This window comes from Aulostomus chinensis, chromosome 6, assembly GCF_037954235.1.
Source record: "Aulostomus chinensis isolate RoL2024-O1b breed Wild chromosome 6, RoL_Achi_v1.0, whole genome shotgun sequence".
Lineage (NCBI taxonomy): Eukaryota > Metazoa > Chordata > Actinopteri > Syngnathiformes > Aulostomidae > Aulostomus > Aulostomus chinensis.
In genome coordinates this window covers 15,539,560-15,559,867 of record NC_141325.1, presented here as the reverse complement: position 1 = coordinate 15,559,867, position 20,308 = coordinate 15,539,560, and the positions used below count along the sequence as shown (strand labels likewise).

At 41.7% G+C, this 20,308-nt stretch overlaps 1 protein-coding gene across 1 annotated transcript in view; it reads right to left on the bottom strand.

Annotated features, from left to right (window-relative positions):
* col27a1b (collagen, type XXVII, alpha 1b) overlaps nt 1–20,308 on the bottom strand; it is a 72,433-nt gene that overhangs the window by 42,673 nt on the left and 9,452 nt on the right. The window contains exons 3-7 of the mRNA XM_086206788.1: nt 18,409–19,685; nt 14,115–14,168; nt 9,321–9,374; nt 4,646–4,699; nt 4,510–4,563 (exon numbers count right to left, since the gene is read on the bottom strand). Of these exons, the coding sequence (XP_086062914.1) occupies nt 4,510–4,563; nt 4,646–4,699; nt 9,321–9,374; nt 14,115–14,168; nt 18,409–19,685 (1,493 nt within the window). The remainder of the gene's footprint in view (nt 1–4,509; nt 4,564–4,645; nt 4,700–9,320; nt 9,375–14,114; nt 14,169–18,408; nt 19,686–20,308) is intronic.

Here is a 20,308-nt window from a genome sequence, read left to right as displayed (position 1 = left end):
ATGGTGAACTTAGCAGAGGTACAGTTGAGGATAAAATGGCAAAAAACCAAAAACAAATAAACAAACCAAAAAAAACCCCAAACCATTCTTTTTTTTTTAAACATTCAATTATTCTGTCAGGTCTCCTGGAGCTTCCCAGAGTAAAGCCAGATGCTGGTCATAGTAATTCGCTGCAAGGTGCAGGTCATAGTAATTCGCTGCAAGATGCAGCTAAACTCCGCTTGTGTCAAACTCCTGATAATTTGTCTATATATCTGCAGACAGGCGACCATGTGCTTTGAATTGAAAAGAACTGACAGGATTTGGGGGGAGTAGATGAGTCTCTTGCAAGAGCCAAAACTCTGCAGCCAGGACCAAAAGAATGTGTCTGGGCCCTCGGACCAGGCCAGTACAGCTGAGTACAGTAAGGAGTGGAGATAAGGAGTCTTAAGAACAGCTTTAACTGTTTTATTCATTCCATTGTGTGACACGAAGATGGCGAATGATCACATTCTCCTTTAGTTCTCCCTCCCTATGAGGAGCAAACTGTTTTAATTAGTGTAACTGACACCAAAGCAGCACTGCAGCAGCAGGAGCAGCACTGAGAATGTCACCCATTTACAGAATGAGGAACAGATTTCGGAAAATATGATGTTCTTTCCATAGGTTTTTTTTTTAAGTATATTTTCATTTTTCATTATGAAACATTAACTTATTTCTCAGACAAGTCAGCAAATAAAAGTTTGAGAATGTTATTATGCAACACTGAGGAGCAAGAAAGAAAAATCTTGAGGGTTCCACAGTTAATAAAAATCGAGGCAATATTCCAGTGTGCCATGATCGGAGCTGGCTGCGTTAAAAAAAAGCGAAGGCTGGTAATTCTCTCCACGGAGTGTCACTTTCAAGCACACATACTCGAGTTCCTTCTTACTTTTCAGAGGAGACCGCTGACTGACTCCCAGGCAACCTTCCCATTACATCTTTACACATTTCCCGCAGTGAGAAAGGCTTTCTCTGGCAGTCGGCCAGGGCCTGAGCACAAAAAGTGTCCAGTGTGAGTTTTACTGGCTGGTTTGACAGGAGCAGACAAGAGCATGAACCCTGAACTGTATCTGTGGCATATTTAATGTACTTTTGATACAAACTAAAGGCTTTTGGCTTCAATGGCCAGGATATGATGAAGACAATCTGGGTTAGTTGAGAACAGCTGCGTGCAATGAGGTGCCTGGTGGCCTTCAGCAGAGCCAAACCGATCGCTTGCTCTTATTAGCTGGGTACATTTTAATACTTAGCTGTCAGCAGTTACCGGTGTGTCTTTCAAGTTAACACATATGTGATCTTTTTTTGAGGGGGGTGGGTTGGGGTGAGGGGGATCTTTTTGAACCACTTAACCTCTTGCCAGGTTACGGTGCACGCCCAACAAAGATCTACAATTACCATAAATAAGCAGGAAGAATATCAGCTTTTTCCCATGACTCCATGTTCTATGACTCACAAGGCAACAAGAGGTCTTCCTTTTTTTTTTTTAGCTTTTCTACTACTACACTGAATGAAGGAACATTGAGAGCACCAGATGGTTTTTCACAGTCCGCACTGTCCGATTGCATAACGGATCACTGCAGCTGCTGCCAAAGCGTTATATATTGCACTCCTACAATTGTGTCCCAAAGGAGGACAGGGGTGTGTTTGTGTGTGCAAGTTGCAATAACTGGGTCTCAATGTGTGTGACAGTCCTTTTAGCATTCTTACAGCCTTCTAAAATTGACCTTACTGCACCCTTTTTTTTTTCCCTGTACCAATTGGTTTCTTGCTATCGTCTCCACCACAGAAATCTGACAGGAGTAGTATGATGATAAAGTGTTAAGCGTGATTTTGGTTTGGGGTGGTTTTTTTTTTTTGTTGTTGTTGTTTTTTTTTTTCCTCCCCGCAACTTTTTACGAGTTTGTTTTTCTAAACAGATGCAGCTGCTCCTCTCAGGTGACTGTCTTTGAAAACTTTCTTCTCTAACTTCTCATTTCATCCATGAAAACACTCAGTAAAACGCAATTAGACTGAGATGTATTTGAGCACCGTATTGATCCAGTACCTCATTTAAATCTCCACGAGAGTGAATCCCCCCACCACCCCTTCTTAAAGAGTGGATACGCCCTGATGAATATCAAACTTTTGCAGCTCACTGGAGAGTTGTAGAGCTCCATAAAGGTTTACGTGTTATTTTCTGGGGGTTTCCACCCCTGACTTTGGAAAAATAGCTGACTATGTGAAAAAAAAAAAAAATTGGCAAAGGAATTAACTCCACATTGTCACCCTCTCCAGATGTGATAGTCCAACTGGAGCAAAGATGCTAGAGATCTTATGAAAGGTTTTATGGGAGTCTGTCATCTGTTGGAATCTGCCATTAATAAACAACTACACTTGTGCAAACATGCAGTGAGACACAGTCCACTGGCTAAGATCTGGACAACATGTATGATTATTATTACTCTGAATCAAACTTTGGGAAAAACCAGATTTCTCACTATAAAGAGTCGAATCGTGGCAAGAGAATGAAGCCAAGAGTATCATTTTCTATCAAAAAGACCATGAAAAGGTTTAAAAATGATACCGGAAAGTTTTAAGAGCACATCAGATGTGCAAAAAATTGTCCCAAATAATGCATTATTTACTCATGGGGAATGATAAAATTGTCTAAAAATCGGAGTGTTTTACCAAATGACAAACACAATGTATTCCCTGGAAAAAGACTTGAGATGAATACAGAACAACAATAACAATACTTTAGAACAGCAATAATAAAGACCAGACAAATTATACATCCTGCATATCCCTCAAACATTTTTTAATCAACTTGAAGAATTCCATAATAAAACACTGACTTGCAGATAGTCAAGGGCGTGTTACAACTCAGCATGAGACAGAGATGAAACAAGTTCGATGAAGGTTTATGCTGTGGTTGACTAGTTTAGTACTAAATCAACAGAGTCAATAAGGCCTTTACGCTACGACGATAGGGGGTGTGCACAGATTTGATGAAAGGATGATATAAAATGATCTTTCTGATCCCAAATACAGAAAAGACAAGTGAAAAGTTGAGCTAATACAAGTTAATCTAAATTAAGCAGCGCTAAGCTAGGTTAAATTTCAGTGCATTTTCTCTCTAGCCTGATGTTCCAACCTTGCTATGCAGCGCATCACTTGATCTGAGAGTGTTTTGCTTAGTCACTAGCGTATTACAGCTCTGTGCTCCGTGTCTGTGCTTGACTAAAGTGAGAGTGAAATATAACTGTTTAAAAAACTTGATAAACACCGGTGTGCAGCAGCGTTCATGCGCTCATATGGGCACAAAATGATACTTTCCAGTAGGAACATCTGTGGTGACCAACTGCACACAATATAAGAAGATGACAACGTTATTCTCTAAGTCAAGAGGTCCTGTATTCATTTAATATATACATATAATGATAGACAGTGTATAGCATGAAATCTGAGGGAACCTATTTGAATATAGCTCATCAAACTAATAAGTTTCAAAAAATATGGTGGTGTGTCGCTAAATCCAAGAGAGAGACGTTCTTTTTGGGACACACTGAATTCAGGAAAAAAAAACAACCCATTAGCATAGATGTGTGCTATACTTTACAAGTGTTATGCTCTGTTTGCATAGAGAGGATCATTACGCTTAGACACTCATGAAGGTCTAGATCGACTGATAAAACGATGCCCTGCTGTCACAGACCACCAAACCAGAAGTAAAACCTGTGGGAAACACTTGGACAGGAAATACAACTGTGTCTGGCCCACTAGTGGCGTGTAATCAGAGCGAGGGGGAAACAGGCTTTGGGAAAGGGCCAAGGCTAAAATGTGCAAGGCTAAAATGAGAGCTGCTAACCATCATTCTTTTTGAGGCTAACAAGCACAGTGGCAGGTGAAGAACTCAAATAAGGAGAATGAGAACAACATCACACTCCATTAATAATTCGTACAACTTTCAGAACAGTTCCCCAGACAGAACATGAATTTAAAGGATGACCCTCTCTCAACATGAGGTTCACCCACTGAACTTTAGCTTTAACCGCACCACCTTCATCATTTCAGAGGCCGATGATTGAAATGATGCAACTGCCCCAATATTTAAACCTGAAGTATTTCAACCACACAGGGAAGCCGGGACGCAGGTGTGCTCCTTGACGCCTGTGTTATGTTAGGCTACTCTCCAAACAAGCTCAAACATTCATTTTTGGCTAGACCCACTAAACACTTCAAGGATTCACCCCTCTAAGTGCTTTCAGAGTGGGCCAGGATGGAGAGTGAATGTTTGATTTACTGATCCTCAATATGGAATCACTCACTGATTCTGATTGGTGTTTGAAAACATTTTGAGAAGACGATCAGTCACATTCACCTACTACACGAGCACTCATTCCTGTGCCCGTAATATCTGGAAACTATAACTTAACCTCATGAAGATTTGAATCATACATAAATAAAAATATGTACGTTTGAATATGTGAGACAAAACACATGTTCTACCTTTCGTCCATCTTGGCCAGGCAGTCCAGGGGGGCCCATGACACCAGGCTCTCCCTAAAAGGACAAACTGGGTCACAAAGTACACCAACATATCTGGAAATAACCACCAAGGAGGGAGAGATGACATTATGCATACTTTTTGTCCTTTGGGGGCTTGACCAGGGGACAGACCAGGGTCTCCTTTTTGCCCCTGGAACATAAAAAAACAGCATTTTACATTTTAGGAGAGACTTAAACATTAAATGTATCCTAGTTTGCAAAAGTGTATGCTATATATTAACTGTACTGCCACAACATTCCACCTCACTGGGCCCGGAAGAGTGTTCTGTTTACGTTTACACTATCACAGAGTAATTAGTTCGTCCTCCTGCTTAGTGAGATGAGCTGTTGTATTTACACGAGCGTGCAGTCCATTTATGCCCTCCAGTGACTCGGTTTACATCAAGCCAGTGAGAAGTGATGGGGAGTGACTATGAACATTCTTCTGCCTTTTCGGGCAGTGAGAACACTGTCAGTACATTTGTGGGTCAGTATCTGGGGTCTAATTGCACCACTGAAAGACCGACGCAGTAATCTATGCAATAATAATGTAATAGATCCACTGAGGAATACTTGCTTTTTATATTTGCTGATCGTGAAAAGAATCGTGAAGAATGGCAGCAACTATCATCTCTCATGCATTTCATTAAACAAATGGAAGTCTCAAAAGGTGAAGAAGTGTGTGTGTGTGTGTGTGTGTGTTTGTATATATAGACAAAAAGATTACAAAATATACACATTTTTCTAGCCACAAGTTGTAACTTGTTTCGCTTTTTATAGGCCAAAAGCTATAATTACTTTGAAGTTACCAGATTTAACTTTATTCCTCATTTTTTTCTAATATTGTAGCCACAACATTTAACTTGTTTCTATCCATCCATCCATTTTCTACTGCCAATCCTGTTAAGGGTCATGGGGGGGTGGAGCCTATCCCAGCTGACTTTGGGCGAGAGGCAGGGTTCACCCTGGACAGGTCACCAGTCCATCACAGGGCCAACACATAGAGACAGACAACCATTCACACTCACAGTCACACCTACGGTCAATTTAGAGTATCAATCAGCCTCGTCCCCTCTTGATGTCTTTGGACTGTGGGAGGAAGCTGGAGTACCAGAGAGAACCCACACAGGAACAGGAGAACATGGAGACTCCACACAGGAAGATCCCGTGCTCGAGCTGGGGTTAGAACCCGGAACCTTCTTGCTGTGAGGCAACAGTGCTGACCACTGCACCACCGTGCAGCCCTCACTTTTTTCATCAATTTAATAATTTTCAGCCTCAAGATAGATCATGGTCCATCAGTTTAGTCATTCTGCAGCTGCAAGATATAACTTCTTCCATCAATGTAGTTTTTTTGAAGCCACATATTATGATGCATTACCTCAAATTTTTCTTAAAACACAAGCTACAACTCGTTCCCTTCCTTTGAGTATTTTGAGGCAACAATATATAACTTGTTCCTTAAATTAAGTGAACTTGTGGCCACAGTATATAACTTGTTCCCTCACTTTAATTATTTTAAGACCATGAGAAACTCACTACCTCAACTTTGCTTTTTTTTTTTTTTTGGGTGGGCTACAATTTATAACTTGTTCATTTAATCCCACATTATAGCTCATGACCTCAAAATCTCTAATTTGAGGAAACAAGTTATATCTTGTGGGCTCAAAATAATGCAATTGAGGGAATAAGTTGGCCTCTCTATTGCCACTTCAGGGCTCCATTGTTAACACCTTGTTTTGATGGAGGCATATTTACAAAACCTGTGGGTGCAAAAGGAAACCGGACATTATCAACCTCATCGACTGTTTTATTTCTCTGATTTGATGTCAAACATTCACTCTTACATCAGCTCATTTTAGCCTACATGTTCGTGTCAGCAACGACTTGGTATTAAAAAGTCTCTGTGGGAATTTTCTCCTGAGTGGTTTTTGTACCGAGCTAGGAGTGCATCTCCAGCCAAGAGCAACATACACACAGTGTCTATTCACTGTCTGAGCATTTTAATATCAGCGAGAGAAAAAATGAGGTAATTTCTTTTGAAAACCTTAATAAGCACTTCTACTTTCCAAAAATTAAACTCATATTCTATATGCTAATGATAACTGATCATCTTGTCTCAATCTATCAGAATTAAATCCAGATACTGTAAAATGACATACTGAAAAAACACAATCAGTTTGTTTTCATCAACTTGTTCCTTTGTCTTGAGTCAGTAAAGAGTGCCAGGCCAGTCTGTTTGAGGTTTGTGTTAAAGTGGGTCAAGATGGACCAGTCCAGGTTTGGTTCTAGGTTTCAGCTTCCACATATGCCATATTAGAGTGAAGGTTTTTTTCCAGGTTAAAGCAAGCCAAAGCCATTTTTATGTTGAAATTCAATTTGTCCTTGCAGATTTGACTTGAACTATGAGCAATTTTCTTTTATTCCAACGAATGACTTAGCAATATTCAACTGACATATTAAAGAGCAGAACAACCCGTTCTGTTGACAAATCAAATCAGCTGGAACACAGGTTGATGTCGAAGCCTGTAAATTAGTGAGTCAGTTAAGCTTAAAACTGCTGCTCTCTCCTGAAGGCAAACAAATGGCTTTTTAAGAGGCTTGGTGAATTATATTGTGAAGCCAAGACGATCTGATACATCCCAGACACACAAACTAAGTCAAGGAGCAAAGAAAGGTAATGCTGCTGAGGAAAAAAAAACCACCAGAGATGCCTAAATTTGTATTGTATAAATGTCATAAATCTGTGAGATATAGACCATAAAAGAACAAAACGTGTGTGTACGTGTGTGTGTGTGTGAGTGTACTCTATCAAGCTCGGCAGTGTATTTTTTCTGTTTAATCCATTATGTGCACATTTCTACTTGTATCCCAGAAGAGAGATTCAGATTATTGGCATCCCATATCTACAAAGCCCAGCAGTGAGTGAGGACTGGCACTGAAGTTCTTAGAGTATCTGTCTTTCTTGTTCCCTTAATCATCTATCATGTTTGAGATATGTCTAAAAGTGTCATAATTGAATATCATCTTGAAAAATGACTTTAACTGAGAATGAATATAAATTTTAATGGAGAGCACCTTACTGAAAAAGCCCAGCCTCTTATTTTTCTACTCTTATAAAAAGAAGGGTTTAACATAAATATGATATGCAGTATATCATTTATTTAACTGTCAACTGAACATATTTTAAACCCCTGACCTGTTTGTGTGCACATATTTGATGCAAACAAGGAGTCAGAACACACTGAATGATATGACTGCTTGTATTTTTGTCTTTCTTCTATACGGTCAACAAATCCCATGAAAAGAGTGTTTTCATCTGCAGATTTAGTGTAGCACTGAACATTTACACCAAGAGGATGGTGTAAGTAGGTTCCAAATGAAGTGCAGGCTTTGGTGGTCAACATTTCACTTGAAGGAACAGAGTTTTCCTCCTTTTGATTCACAAACGAATTAGCAGCATCAATTCAGTGATGGAGGGCGGAACGGTGGTGCAGTGGTCAGCACTGTCGCCTCATAGTAAGAAGGTTCTGGGTTCAAGCCCCGCTCTCAGCATGAGGTCGTTCTGTGTGGAGTCTCCATGTTCTCCCTGTGCCTGTGTGGGTTCTCTCTGGTACTCCAGCTTCCTCCCACAGTCCAAAGACATCAAGAGGGGACGAGGCTGACTGATACTCTAAATTGACCGTAGGTGTGAATGTGAGTGTGAATGGTTGTCTGTCTCTATGTGTTGGCCCTGTGATGGACTGGTGACCTGTCCAGGGTGAACCCCACCTCTCGCCCGAAGGCTGCTGGGATGGGCTCCAGTGCCCTCGTCACCCTTAACAGGATAAGCAGTAGAAAATGGATGGATGGAATTCAGTGGTGGATTCTTTGGATTATTGCCAACCTCGTCCTTCAGTAATTTAGAAGTAGGTGCAGTCTAGTGTTAGTGGATTAAAATAAATTATCCATTATAATGTGATAGTATATTTCAATTTAGGTTCTGGGGTCTGCGGTTATGGATTGTGGTTTTAACACTGTCGCTTACAAAAGGAGTTGATCACAGTGCCCATGCTCTCTCAGTGTGTCACGCTTCGGTTTGGTTGGTGCTTTTGACAGTACAGACTCAATCATCTCAGTCGTACTGAGTACAAATCACTGTAAAATCATAAGGTACCAAGTTTCAGTACCTGAAAACATCATGATGACTGGGAGAGAATATGGAGAAAGAGAGAAGATGTTTCCATCTATCTTGAAAACAACACACGGCGCAATTACAGGAAGCTGTAATGACGAGCCAAAAGTAACCGAATAACTTGACAGACAATACTCACTGTAATATTATGCAAAGCCAGCCAGGGCAATACATCTAACAATCTGTAATCCAACAACTGCACTGGTTTCGATAGCTTCAAAGCTACGTCTCCCACAGTAAGGTTAGCTTGACGTGCTAGCAGCATGTCATTCTGGTCTTACTTCCATATAATTTGAAATTGATTGATTGTCAATCATTCTCGTATATGACCTCAATCAGGATCACACATTTTCTTCAGCAGATGTTTGCAGTTAATATCGTGAATTGTTGTAATGGCATATCCTTGCGGATACCGTATTCTCCTCTTTTGGTTTATCGCAAAGAAAACATGGTGTTGTGACATGATAAACTAAACAAAGTTGTCACAGGTGAATTGATGACTTGTACCCACGTAGGCTTCCTGGCAGAGCTATCCACTGTCATAGTGCCCCCTCGAATGCTTATTTTATTTAAAATTGTTCATTTGTTAATACTGCACCTTCAATCCAGGAGATCCAGAGAGACCAGGGTTTCCATGTGGGCCAGGAGGACCCTGAGAGAGAGAGAGAGAGACAGACAGACACACACACACACACACACACACACACACACACACACAGGATTAAGGAGGACACCAAGTAAAGATGATCATCAGGGTCATTGAGCAGCTTTCGGCTACAAAGAGAGGGGGAGGTTAGTACAATATGTGAGGCATTCACACATGTGTGCACATATTATTCCCTTTCCACTGCCCGTCTGAGTTCTGGGACGGGTCAGAGGTGCCCTGAGGTCCCTCTGTTTGTGTATAGGTGCTGTGTGAGACCCACTGTGTCTCCCGCCTGTCTTTCCTGTCTGTCTGCCTGCCTGTCCAAGTTATGACATATGGATGTGATTTTCCTTGTGCCTACATTTTTCCACTGGTTTATGGGGTCCCACAAAGTGAAGGCCACTCATCCATCACATCATATTCCTTAATCGCTTTGTGCCACAAACGGTAGGCATCTGTGATATATAATGTGCTTCGCTGTAATTGATTGAGCTACCCTCAACAAATCTTTCCTAGAAAACCGACCATCCCTACCACGTCGGTCCGGGTGGGTAGTTGAACGGTAGAAAAAAAAAACATCTATTCTTTTCTAGTTGTGGAGATCATAAATTAATGCAACCTACAGAGAAGGACTGCTTGGAAAAATAAAGCCACAAGTTCTCTAGCCATCCATGTGAAGAGAGTTCAGTGCAACTGTGAGGGGTCTAAGTGCTGAGCATAGAAAATCCACAGCAGCAGAATTGAAACATGTTCAAAGGCCTGAACAGGAAGCTACTGTGTCTTCGGCACTTTCTTTGAGCTCTTCAGACTTTCCATGCAGAGAGACCTTTTCCCCTGAGCTGGAAGTGAAAGTGACGGATAGGATTACTCAAACAGTCAAACAGACACAGGATTCCAAGAGGTGCAAGTGTACGGTGGGGTGATCCAGCCCACCTCTAACTCTGTTATTTATCTGCACTCTATTGTCAGACTGTGGAGAAGAGTCAAGCAGCTCAGGCAGCTCTCTCCCTCCCACTCCAACTGGCCATACCTCTCCCCCTAGCAGGCAATGGACATATGGAGACACTTAACAGAAGCTCATCTACAGATTTCCTCCTTCTTCTCTATTCAGAGCATTCCCCTTTCCACTAGCGCAATATTAAAACGTATGGAAGACATTATCTCCGGCTAAGGAGCGAAGGGAGGAGAAGGCGTGGAGAATAAAAGGAGGTACAAATTGTGTTATCGCAGTACATAAGATGAGGATGCCTCCTCATGCTAATGACAAGGTGGGTGGGCGCTGCCCCGTTGGAGATATGGTAATGGGGGGGGGGGGATGAGTCAGTTCGTCCATCTGTATTTGCGTGGGCAAGAAGAGGAATGAAGATCCTCTCTGCGGTAGTGCTGTCAAGAGACCATTTAAAAAGCAGTTAAACAACATTTAAACATGCACTAAGTTGAACCGAGTCAGCTCCTACACAAACACACACAGTCACACCTGAGGCCTGTTATGAAGGGCACCTGTATGCCAGAGCTGGGACCAGGTTTACGATGTGGGCTGATGACTTTTACAGGGGTGACACTTTGGGTGTTACTGGTTTTAAAGGCTGTTAACCGGCAACAGACCCCGCTGACAACTTTGATTAACTACACAGGGGCAAACACTGTGTCTTTAATAGGATGATTTTGACATACAATGTACAGCACAGGTTCTGCTGTTAATTATTTATTGCGTCTCATATATCAAAACCTGGAGATCTCTTTAAATATATCTCTGTGTCTTAACAACTCATACTTTATTTTTTGAGAGGCAGCCCGTTTCATTAAGGTCATGGTAGAAACCATCTTCAAGTAATACGTTGGTATCACAGTGGTTCGACCAATCAGAATCCTTAAAGGATAAGGGCGCAGTTTAAGTGTATTGACAGCGACTGGCGGCTCCTCGGGAGTTCAGGAGGTCCTCAAGATGGTCGGGGTGGCGAGAGGGGCTTTGTGTGAGGACGGCCCTTGATCTCAGACTTTGAAAACCCCTGATTTAATCAATTATCATCATTGTAGTACATTAATTGTCTATAGTGCAGCTTTGATGAACCACATTTATGTGTCTGTTTGCGTGTTGCTTTTATTTTATGCATCTGTTTAAAACAAACAACTGTTACCGCAGATGGAAATATAAAATGTGTCACCCCCTGTGCACCAGAGATAATGTGGGACACGTAGACCTGCCATATGTTGTGAGTTTAGACCAGCAGGTAAATGTTTTCATCTCCTGAATTGGTGAAGTTAAGTGGTGCTTTACATGAACAGGCATTTATAAATATAACAGATTAAATGTTTACATATTTATAGATTTGCATATACTAGCAGATTCTCATCATGCTGGGGGACAATTTTACATACAAGGGATGAATAAACAGAAACTGCTGCCACTTCATTTCAACTCCCTAAAATATTAAGTACAAAGGACATGTCTCTAACCAGCCATAATAGAGAAAAAGCAAATGCAGCCTCCCAGGGACCACACAATTACAATTAATTCAATCATGTCAACAAATTCTTTTAATCACACAAATGTTTTCAATTTCACAGGGACCCTGTGTCACATACTGACTGCACGCTGGCAGGTTTCTTTGCACAAAGCCCTCTTTGATCCACGCTCAATCCACCCCTGCAGGGTCAGGTGAACTCAGGCACTCTGCTGGGCTTATGGCTGGATCGAGGAACGTGGACACTGTCACGTGTTTGGATGCTGTTCTGCGTTAGCGGCCGGGAAACTGTCCACCCAGACAGACATGACACTTTCCTGTCAAAAGCCCTTATGCTGCTTCGTCATTCCACCTGCTGCGAAGACTTTATGAGTAAGAACACCTACATTTGTTCGAGACAAGTTGCCTCACATCACGCATTCCAACAACTTTCTCTAACTTCAAAGGAGAAAATGACATGAAGTCCTTCCCAAAGATTAAAGTAACTCAGACAATGCTTAGAACAACAAATGTTGCCTTGATTTTTTATTGGAGTCTTTACAAATTCACAAGACAGAAGTGACTAGCTCTTGCTGAACCATCTTGAATCGGACAGAGTAACAATGGAATTTTGTTCTTTAAACGTATCCACATCCGTCAACCATCAGCAGTACACAGAATCCCTTTACATTTTACGTTCATTCCACACAAGTTACCTTCAAACTAGAAATATCACATTAAGGCTGTACGCAATGTGTGCCAGTCACTGTGACCTAAACCAGTAACATCCCTTCAGTTCATCGTTGACTCTACGAGGACATTTGTGCCTCATTTGGAGAACTTACCTGAGATATCATATCAACAAGAATGAGCTGGAGGGAAAGGACCTGAAAACATGCAACTTTGAATTTCAGTAAAAAGGTTGATAAAATGTTTAGAATTTTACTTTTCAGTATGAAAAATATGGGTGTGGGAAAGTGTGTAAAAATGAAATAAACAGGGGCATTTTTGCTCTTCCCCGTAGTCTAAAAAAAATAAACATGTACCTTAATGAATTTGACTTAAAATCCCAGTGTCTTGCCTAGACCAGAATCCACTTTGTTGATCATGTATGTAGGGTTGAAGTTGTTCCATTTCTAAGCTGTCCCGGAATATTACGTTAGGTCAGGAAAACAATTGGTTAGGACGTGAATGGCAGTGGTTTATGGTTGGTTCTCAAGAGCTTGATGATGAATGAACTCAAAGACGTTGGTGTAGGAGTGGATAGACCTGCTGAGCTCCAGACGGGGTCTTAAATACCTTTAATAAGATGGGGACAAAGCCCTCTTTCTTTCTTGTTTAAAGAGATTGGATTCCCACAGCCCACCCCTCTGAGGCCCGACCACAGGGCACAGAGTGACGGGCTGAGGCAGGTAGCTCACACACACACACACACACACACACACACACACACACACACACACACACAATACCCCAAACAGTATGCAAGAATAGTGCAGCGAGAGCTCTGCAAAAGAGTGAGTTTCTCACCATCTTTTCAGTGTGTGCAGTTCACTCTCGAGCTTCATCTGCTTCAGTCATTGCCATATAAAGGAGGTCAAGAGGAAGTTAAAATGGCCAAAACTATAAACACAACCACCAGTAGTAAATTTTTAATAAGAAACTGTCCCGTTTCCCTGTGTTTCTCATTTCTCATTATATGGGTGAAAACACAATGTTAAAATATAGAGACTGTGCTAAGTCCATTTGGTCCCATCATGATTTGTAGACTGATAGAGGTTCAGACTGAAAAAACGAACACACTAGGAGCATTCCTTCATGTTAACATGGGATCTATTCCTAATTTAGGTGCTGATACTGTTTATGTACGAGATAAAATCGCTTGTTCTGGAAATATATGTGCAAGTTCTGCATATTTTCTATTCTAATTCTTCAACTTTTAATACCTACCTCATGTGTTCAATTCATTTTCCATTGGTAACCCACCATTTCTACTCCAGTAAAGCAAATGGACCTTGGCAGCGGAGAAGCACAGCTTGATCAAACCCAGAGCCAAAGCAAACTGAAGTCTGGCTGAATAACACTCCGCAATCCAAAGATGTCGCTGAGTACTTTATCACTACACTCAGAGGTCTTCCATACCACTGCACCCTTAATGCTTGTTCAGGCATGGTTATGGCATCAGAGGTCACCGTGTAATACACATAGAGTATTCTAGAGGGAAATCGAGGAGTGGAAATGGAAGAAAGAGGAAGTATAGGATGATAAAGCTGGTCATTGGAATGGAGCAGGACAAACTCACCCGTGGACCTCTCTTCCCTGGCTTTCCAGGCAACCCTGGAAGTCCATGAAAGCCCTGGAAGTAAAATGGTAAAAGGTATCAGTGATCGAGGGAAACAACTGTATAAATACAAAAGAGGAAACAACAGCTGTCCCACTGTGTCATATTTCAAGGTATGAACTATCATATTTTAAATATGTAAAATGAAGAAGTCAGCTTGTAATGAAGTTCACAAGACAGTAGTCATGTTCCCTGGCAAATTTGGGGAAATGTTACAATACGATGCAAGCTAGTACTGTGCAAAGGTTGGGAACATGTGGGGAGACACGGGCAGGAGAAACAGCTGGTTAAAAGATTTGCTACGTCAGAGCACATGTAAAAAGGAGTTTCATGCATTTAATCTTTTGAAAAAAGCGAAAAACCAACTAAACAAGCGTTAAATATAGCGTATGAAGGCAAAGGAGAAAATGTAGGGACAGGGAGGTCTCTGGTCTCTGTTTTGTGTTTGAGTTGCTTTGAACAATCCAATTTAAGTGGGCATCTATGTAAACAGTCCATGTGGAGTGTGAAAGGGACCGACTGTGTTGGCTGTGTACTTTTCATCAGTCCTCCAAGCCATCAGCTATGCTTGCTGACGTATTAAAACTGGCTACTTTTGAAACAGTCCACTCTTATTTGTCGTCTACTTTGTCTGTCCTATACAGACTGAGTACAATTAGCCGCAGATGTAAAAAGGAAGTACCAGATATTCAATGGCTTCACTTGAAACATTGAAATCTTTGCCTTTGTTCCCAGAGGTCATCAGACATAGCCAATGGGTTCAAAGATTGAGCTAGCGCCAAAACATTTTTGGAAAATTGAGGGACTTGTATTGTTTTGAATATTTCCATTTCCTTCAACCTAAACTAATGTGACACCTGCGAAAGTTCACCCAAATATGTTGGGGGGGGGGGGGCGACGACACAATAGCGAGGCATGAGAATGTGCTGTTAGAGGCGCGAGCCACCCTGTGCCTCTGCAAACAGGATTATTTCAGCCCAAAGGCAATAAAGTGCACGGACTGCAAGTCTGACTCATTGCACTGGCAGGGAGATCAGTGCTGGTTCCAGCCGCAGCCAATCACATTAATTATGGGCATCAGCTAGCTTTAAAACAATTTCATAGATGGATTAACAAAGCTCCGAAAGGTCGAATCTAATGAGGGGTCAATCTGTGGGACCTGAGTTTCTTTGAGATGTTAGGAGTGTTCCCATGGCTCCAGAAGTTTAAAGAAAGAAAGAAAATTGGAAAAAATAGCCTCAAATAAGCTAGAGGCCGTCCAACTGAGAGTGGGCTACTGTAATAACATCTGATTTTACACAGCGTTTTTGTCTGACTTCAACATAACCAATACTCTTTAGCCAGCATACTCTCTAAAGCTGGAGGGCTTTCAGCAACACTCAGATTCTCAAGAGTGGAACCATCAGACACATGATGAGCAGTCCGAGGTGCACTCGCCTGCTGGGTTAGGAGCCAACGAGGCAGGAATGGAGCTCAGCTCAACACAAATGGATCTTTCCATAAATTTGCATAAGTAAATCTGTCCCAATTCATGCAAGAAAGGCTGATGTAAAACCTGAGCTGAACTCGTGGTCTGTCATGAATACTTCAGTGAGCTTTGAGGTTTTAAAGAAATGATTCTTTCCTTTCTAAAGTAAACAATAAAATATTCACATGTGGATAAATAACAATGATTTTACTGCACTAAAGCTTAAAATAATAAAAGCTTAAATCGTCTTTACTATAAGGCAGTAATGCTGATTATTTTCACGATTACTTAATCTACCACTTAATCTTTCTATAAATTTTTTTAGTTGTGCATGCCAGGGTCCCATAACAAAAGACACTTTTATTTACCAGAACATAAGAGAAGGATAAACTGCAAATTTTCCAATTAAGAAGCTGGAGCTATTAAGTCTTTAGCTTAATTCCTTCACCATTTGCAATGAAAAAAAAATTATCAATTGGCTATAAACGATTAATTAAATAATCGCCGAGGTGCTGCTTTAGCATTCAGTTCAATAAGTTGCACTTGACTGTCCAATCATTGATCTTGATCCGCCTCCAGAGCTTAAACCAGTGGAACAAATTGTCAGCACTTATGTAATCTATTATAGCTGAAACCCAGCAGACCATCATATTTACTTTAAAAAGAATTCCCAGTCTTGTGAGGAGCTGAATCTTACGACATCTAAAATAGACCACGGCCCAGAAATGTCAACTGGCCGAATGGGAACCACATTAGCAAAATGGTTGTGAAGACAATATAATACCGTGTAATTTTAGATTCCATACCTGACTCAGCAGTTTGTTTAGACTCCAGAATCAAACATATATTAGCAAGCTAAACACCAGTGCAAATCATCCGGAAGGTAACCTTCAGAGCACACCAGGGATTGACTGGCATTGGTTACTGCTCTCTCAGAGAAATGTGCTGAGTGGCTTCAGGAGCACGCACAGCTGCGGTTTCCCTCACTGCCCAAGCAGGAAAGCTTTACTTAAAACATTCTTTATGGTCAAACATGTCCTAATACTAGACAGAGAAGTCATTTTAACAATGGAAAATGTGGAAAACCATTTTGTGTTTAACAGAGTTCAACTGAGGATCAGCGATTTAGACTGCACGGTCACTGGGAATTTGCAGTCTACAATCAACACTGCGGTTTTTAAATGTCAATGCCCCGAACTGAGAAAGGTCAGTTATTAACATTTATATTTCTCTCGATTACAAGGACAATTTTTAAGCATGAGGACAAGCTAGTATCATCTATCTTGTCTCATAAGACCACTCTTATCCTCAGGAGGAGAGAGTGAGTCACCAGAGTGCTGTGCTAATGCTCATCTGAAGTTACAGTATGTAACTAACTCTCTCTGAAGCTCTCCACCCAGCAATAGTCAGACACCAGCCACTCTACAGGGACAGCTTGTATGGACATTCTCATTCCGTCGTCCTAAAAAATCTTGTGAATGTAGCCTAAAATCAAACAGTAAGTAGTAACACTGCCACCTATGGATCTGGCCGGTGTAATACGAAGTGCTAGCTTGTCCAGATCACTTAAAAACTGTAAAGTTATTTTAAAGTCTCGCTTTTTGATACTGGAGATTGTGGTGAGGTGAGCAAACAAATAAGAACTCCAACTGAACTCCATTCATCCTTTTTCTACCGTCTATCCTGTTAAGGGTTGCGGGAGGGCTGGAGCCTATCCCAGAGGCTACGGGCGAGAGGTGAGGTTCACCCTGGATGGGTCGCCAGTCCATCGCAGGGTCAACACATATAGATAAAGTTTACATAAAGTAAATGTTGAAGTATTTCACTGAACAAGACCTTTCGCTGGCCAGGCAGAGGAACACCATAGTCATAAAGACTTCTTGGAGATGAGATAAAGAGATGCTTTCATTTACTTTGAACCATAAAGGTCAACTGAATGGGGTTTCCTCAGTAGGGTTCTTCCTGTGTGGACCGTGAATGTTTCATCCCAATCTCACGCAACAAGTGATGAAATATTCCAATCTGGATGCATGACCAAAACTAACATTTCTGACATGACTAAAAATGCAACAGATGTCAGCACGTAAGGCACCGCAGACCTGTTCTTAAAGGTATTGTTAGTCTAAATTGTTCAAAAAAAAAAAAAGCACACTGTCTTTTTTTCCTTTTGACCCTTCTTTAAAAAAGTATCCATTCTCTCAGCAGTCACACACCCTCTCAGGGAATCTAACACCTCACTGCCAGCTCCTTCATTCAGACAACAAACTGGCCAACAGCCAGTTCGGGGCCTGGCTATTTCTACCACAGCTGCTGAAAAGGAAATCACACATTATTCAGCACCAATTGGACAAGGATGGAAAACCTTGGACAATGCAAGTAGTTCATGCTTAGTAGAAAATAAATTGAGTAAAGAAAACCAAAACATTCAAAAGCAGAATCATTAACTCGACCAATAACTCCGCTTCCAGACCGTCATGTGATTTCCAGGTTTACAAAGCCACACAACCAAGAAACACATCAGTATCCACGTCAGCAGCAGCTCCGCACATCAAAGCAACATTTGATACCTCTATATCATTGTGATCCACAGATGTATTCAAGAGTTGGCCAGCATTCATTGAAATGTGGCAGCCAAGAGGTAAGAAATACCTTAATTTGAAACATTCATTCATTAAATAAACACTAACATACAATACTGTAAACAAGTCATGGAATAAAGGAATATTCCTGCAGCACATGAATAAAGAGCTTTTTTGACTGATAGATTTGAAATGTTCACACACTCACCGGCGGTCCTGGTTCTCCCTTTAGTCCAGGTAGTCCAGCTAACAGTGAGAACTGTGTCGGCTCCAGGTCAAATGTTTGGAAACCATCTGTGGCAGCTGGGGTGACTAGAATTAATGAGGTGGGTTCATCGTTCTCCATACCGGTCTCTTTTGGCTCGGGTTTCTCTGGAGCTACTGTCGTTTTAGAGTGACGCTGGGCTTCCCGTACGGGAGCAGATGTGGGCTGGGGGTCTGGCTGCGTCTCTGATGGTCTCGTGGAAGCTGGTATAGCCATACATTTCACCGGAAGTACCTGAGAATTGGCGTCTTCTTGCGTCGCGTTCTTTCCAGCACTACAGCTCTCAGTTGGGTTCTGGGATGGTGGTGTTACACTGATCCTTAAAGATGGAGTAACAGTTGGAGTCCGGAACTCTGATGGGTTTTCTAAGCCTGAATGAACTGGTGGAGGAGCAGAAATAGCACCAGGTTTCGAAGTCTGATAAACAGATGTTTTGTTCAGTATTAGCAAGCAGTCAGTTGGAACAACAGTTGTACTGCTGGTGTTTATAGTAGGTGTCTGAGCCTTTTTGGATAATTCCGTCATTGACAGCGGAGTTATATGAGTAACAGTCATGTTTGGATCTGTGGAAATTAGAGGTAGCAGGGGTGGAAACACCGGCCGATACGTGTCGGCTTCTCTGCAATGTTTCTTAATGTAATCACAATAGTTATGAGCTGCCTCTGCAGAGGGATAGATGTCAAACTGACAGATGGCACCTTCGAATGGCACCGAGTTGTGGTTCATTTTCCCCAGCAGGAATGAGCCGTCTGGATCCAGAGTCTCTTCTTTTTTAGAATGCAAATCTGCATCCACACTTTTCTTTCCACAAGATGTGTGCAAGAACACCTGATGGCCTCGGATATCCAAGGCCAGACTATGCCACCGGCCATCGTGTATATCATAGTCAAATGTCACAGAGCTGCTCGGCCCCACGTGTACCAGGATCTTCCCCGGTACAAGCTGCACTCCAAGCTGCACTTTCCTTTTTTTAGACAGAACTGAGAATAGAAAAGCGCTGTTGACGCGGTGAAGAGACAGGCTGAGGATCAGGGAGAGGTTGGTGGGGCTGTAGGTAGCCGGGATAACAGTGTGGACAGGCACCTGGATACGCGCCCTCGGGGTGAGAATAACTCCAGACTTGAAGGGGATGACGCCATTAGGGATGGCTCGAGCGCCTGAAGATGACGACCCGCTTGCCCTCCGTCCAGAAAGTCCGAGCTGCTGCAGAACATCTACATCTTCAGAGAAACAGAGAAGAAAGTTAGCTTTGTACAACACAACCATCTCCAAATGCAGAACAGCATTATATTTGATGATGAGCGCATTATGGCTTTTTGCAACTCCACAAAGTTTAATCAAGTGGTTTTTAAGTGCACTTTGTTAGCAATATATACAAATAAGATACTGCATTAGTTTGTGGAGTGATGACCTTCCACTGAAGTGCAATGATTTACATCATTCTGTGCGCCCACACTGAGAAACAGGTGAGAAATATAAATATATTTCATATTTCATATTTCTAAGTCATCAGGAGTTCAAAAGTTTAAAATTAAAACAATAATAAAATAAAGGAAAAACCTGCAGGAAGTGTTATTTCAGAAGGCTGTATAAAACATTCATTAGGGCAACTCATCAAATCCAGTTTTGGGAATTGCTGAAAGTGATGTAATTGTTACATCCGTCTTAATTAGAAAAATCTCTGAAAACAGAGGCTGAACTGGTCCCATGAGAGGTGAACGCTGGTGCTTTTAGAGGTATATTAGCGCCGAGCGAGGAAAGCCAACCAGTTTTATCTGCTAATGTCTGCTGTTTAAAGATGACAGCTTTGACAGCGGCCGAGCTCAAGAGAACACGCTGCAGA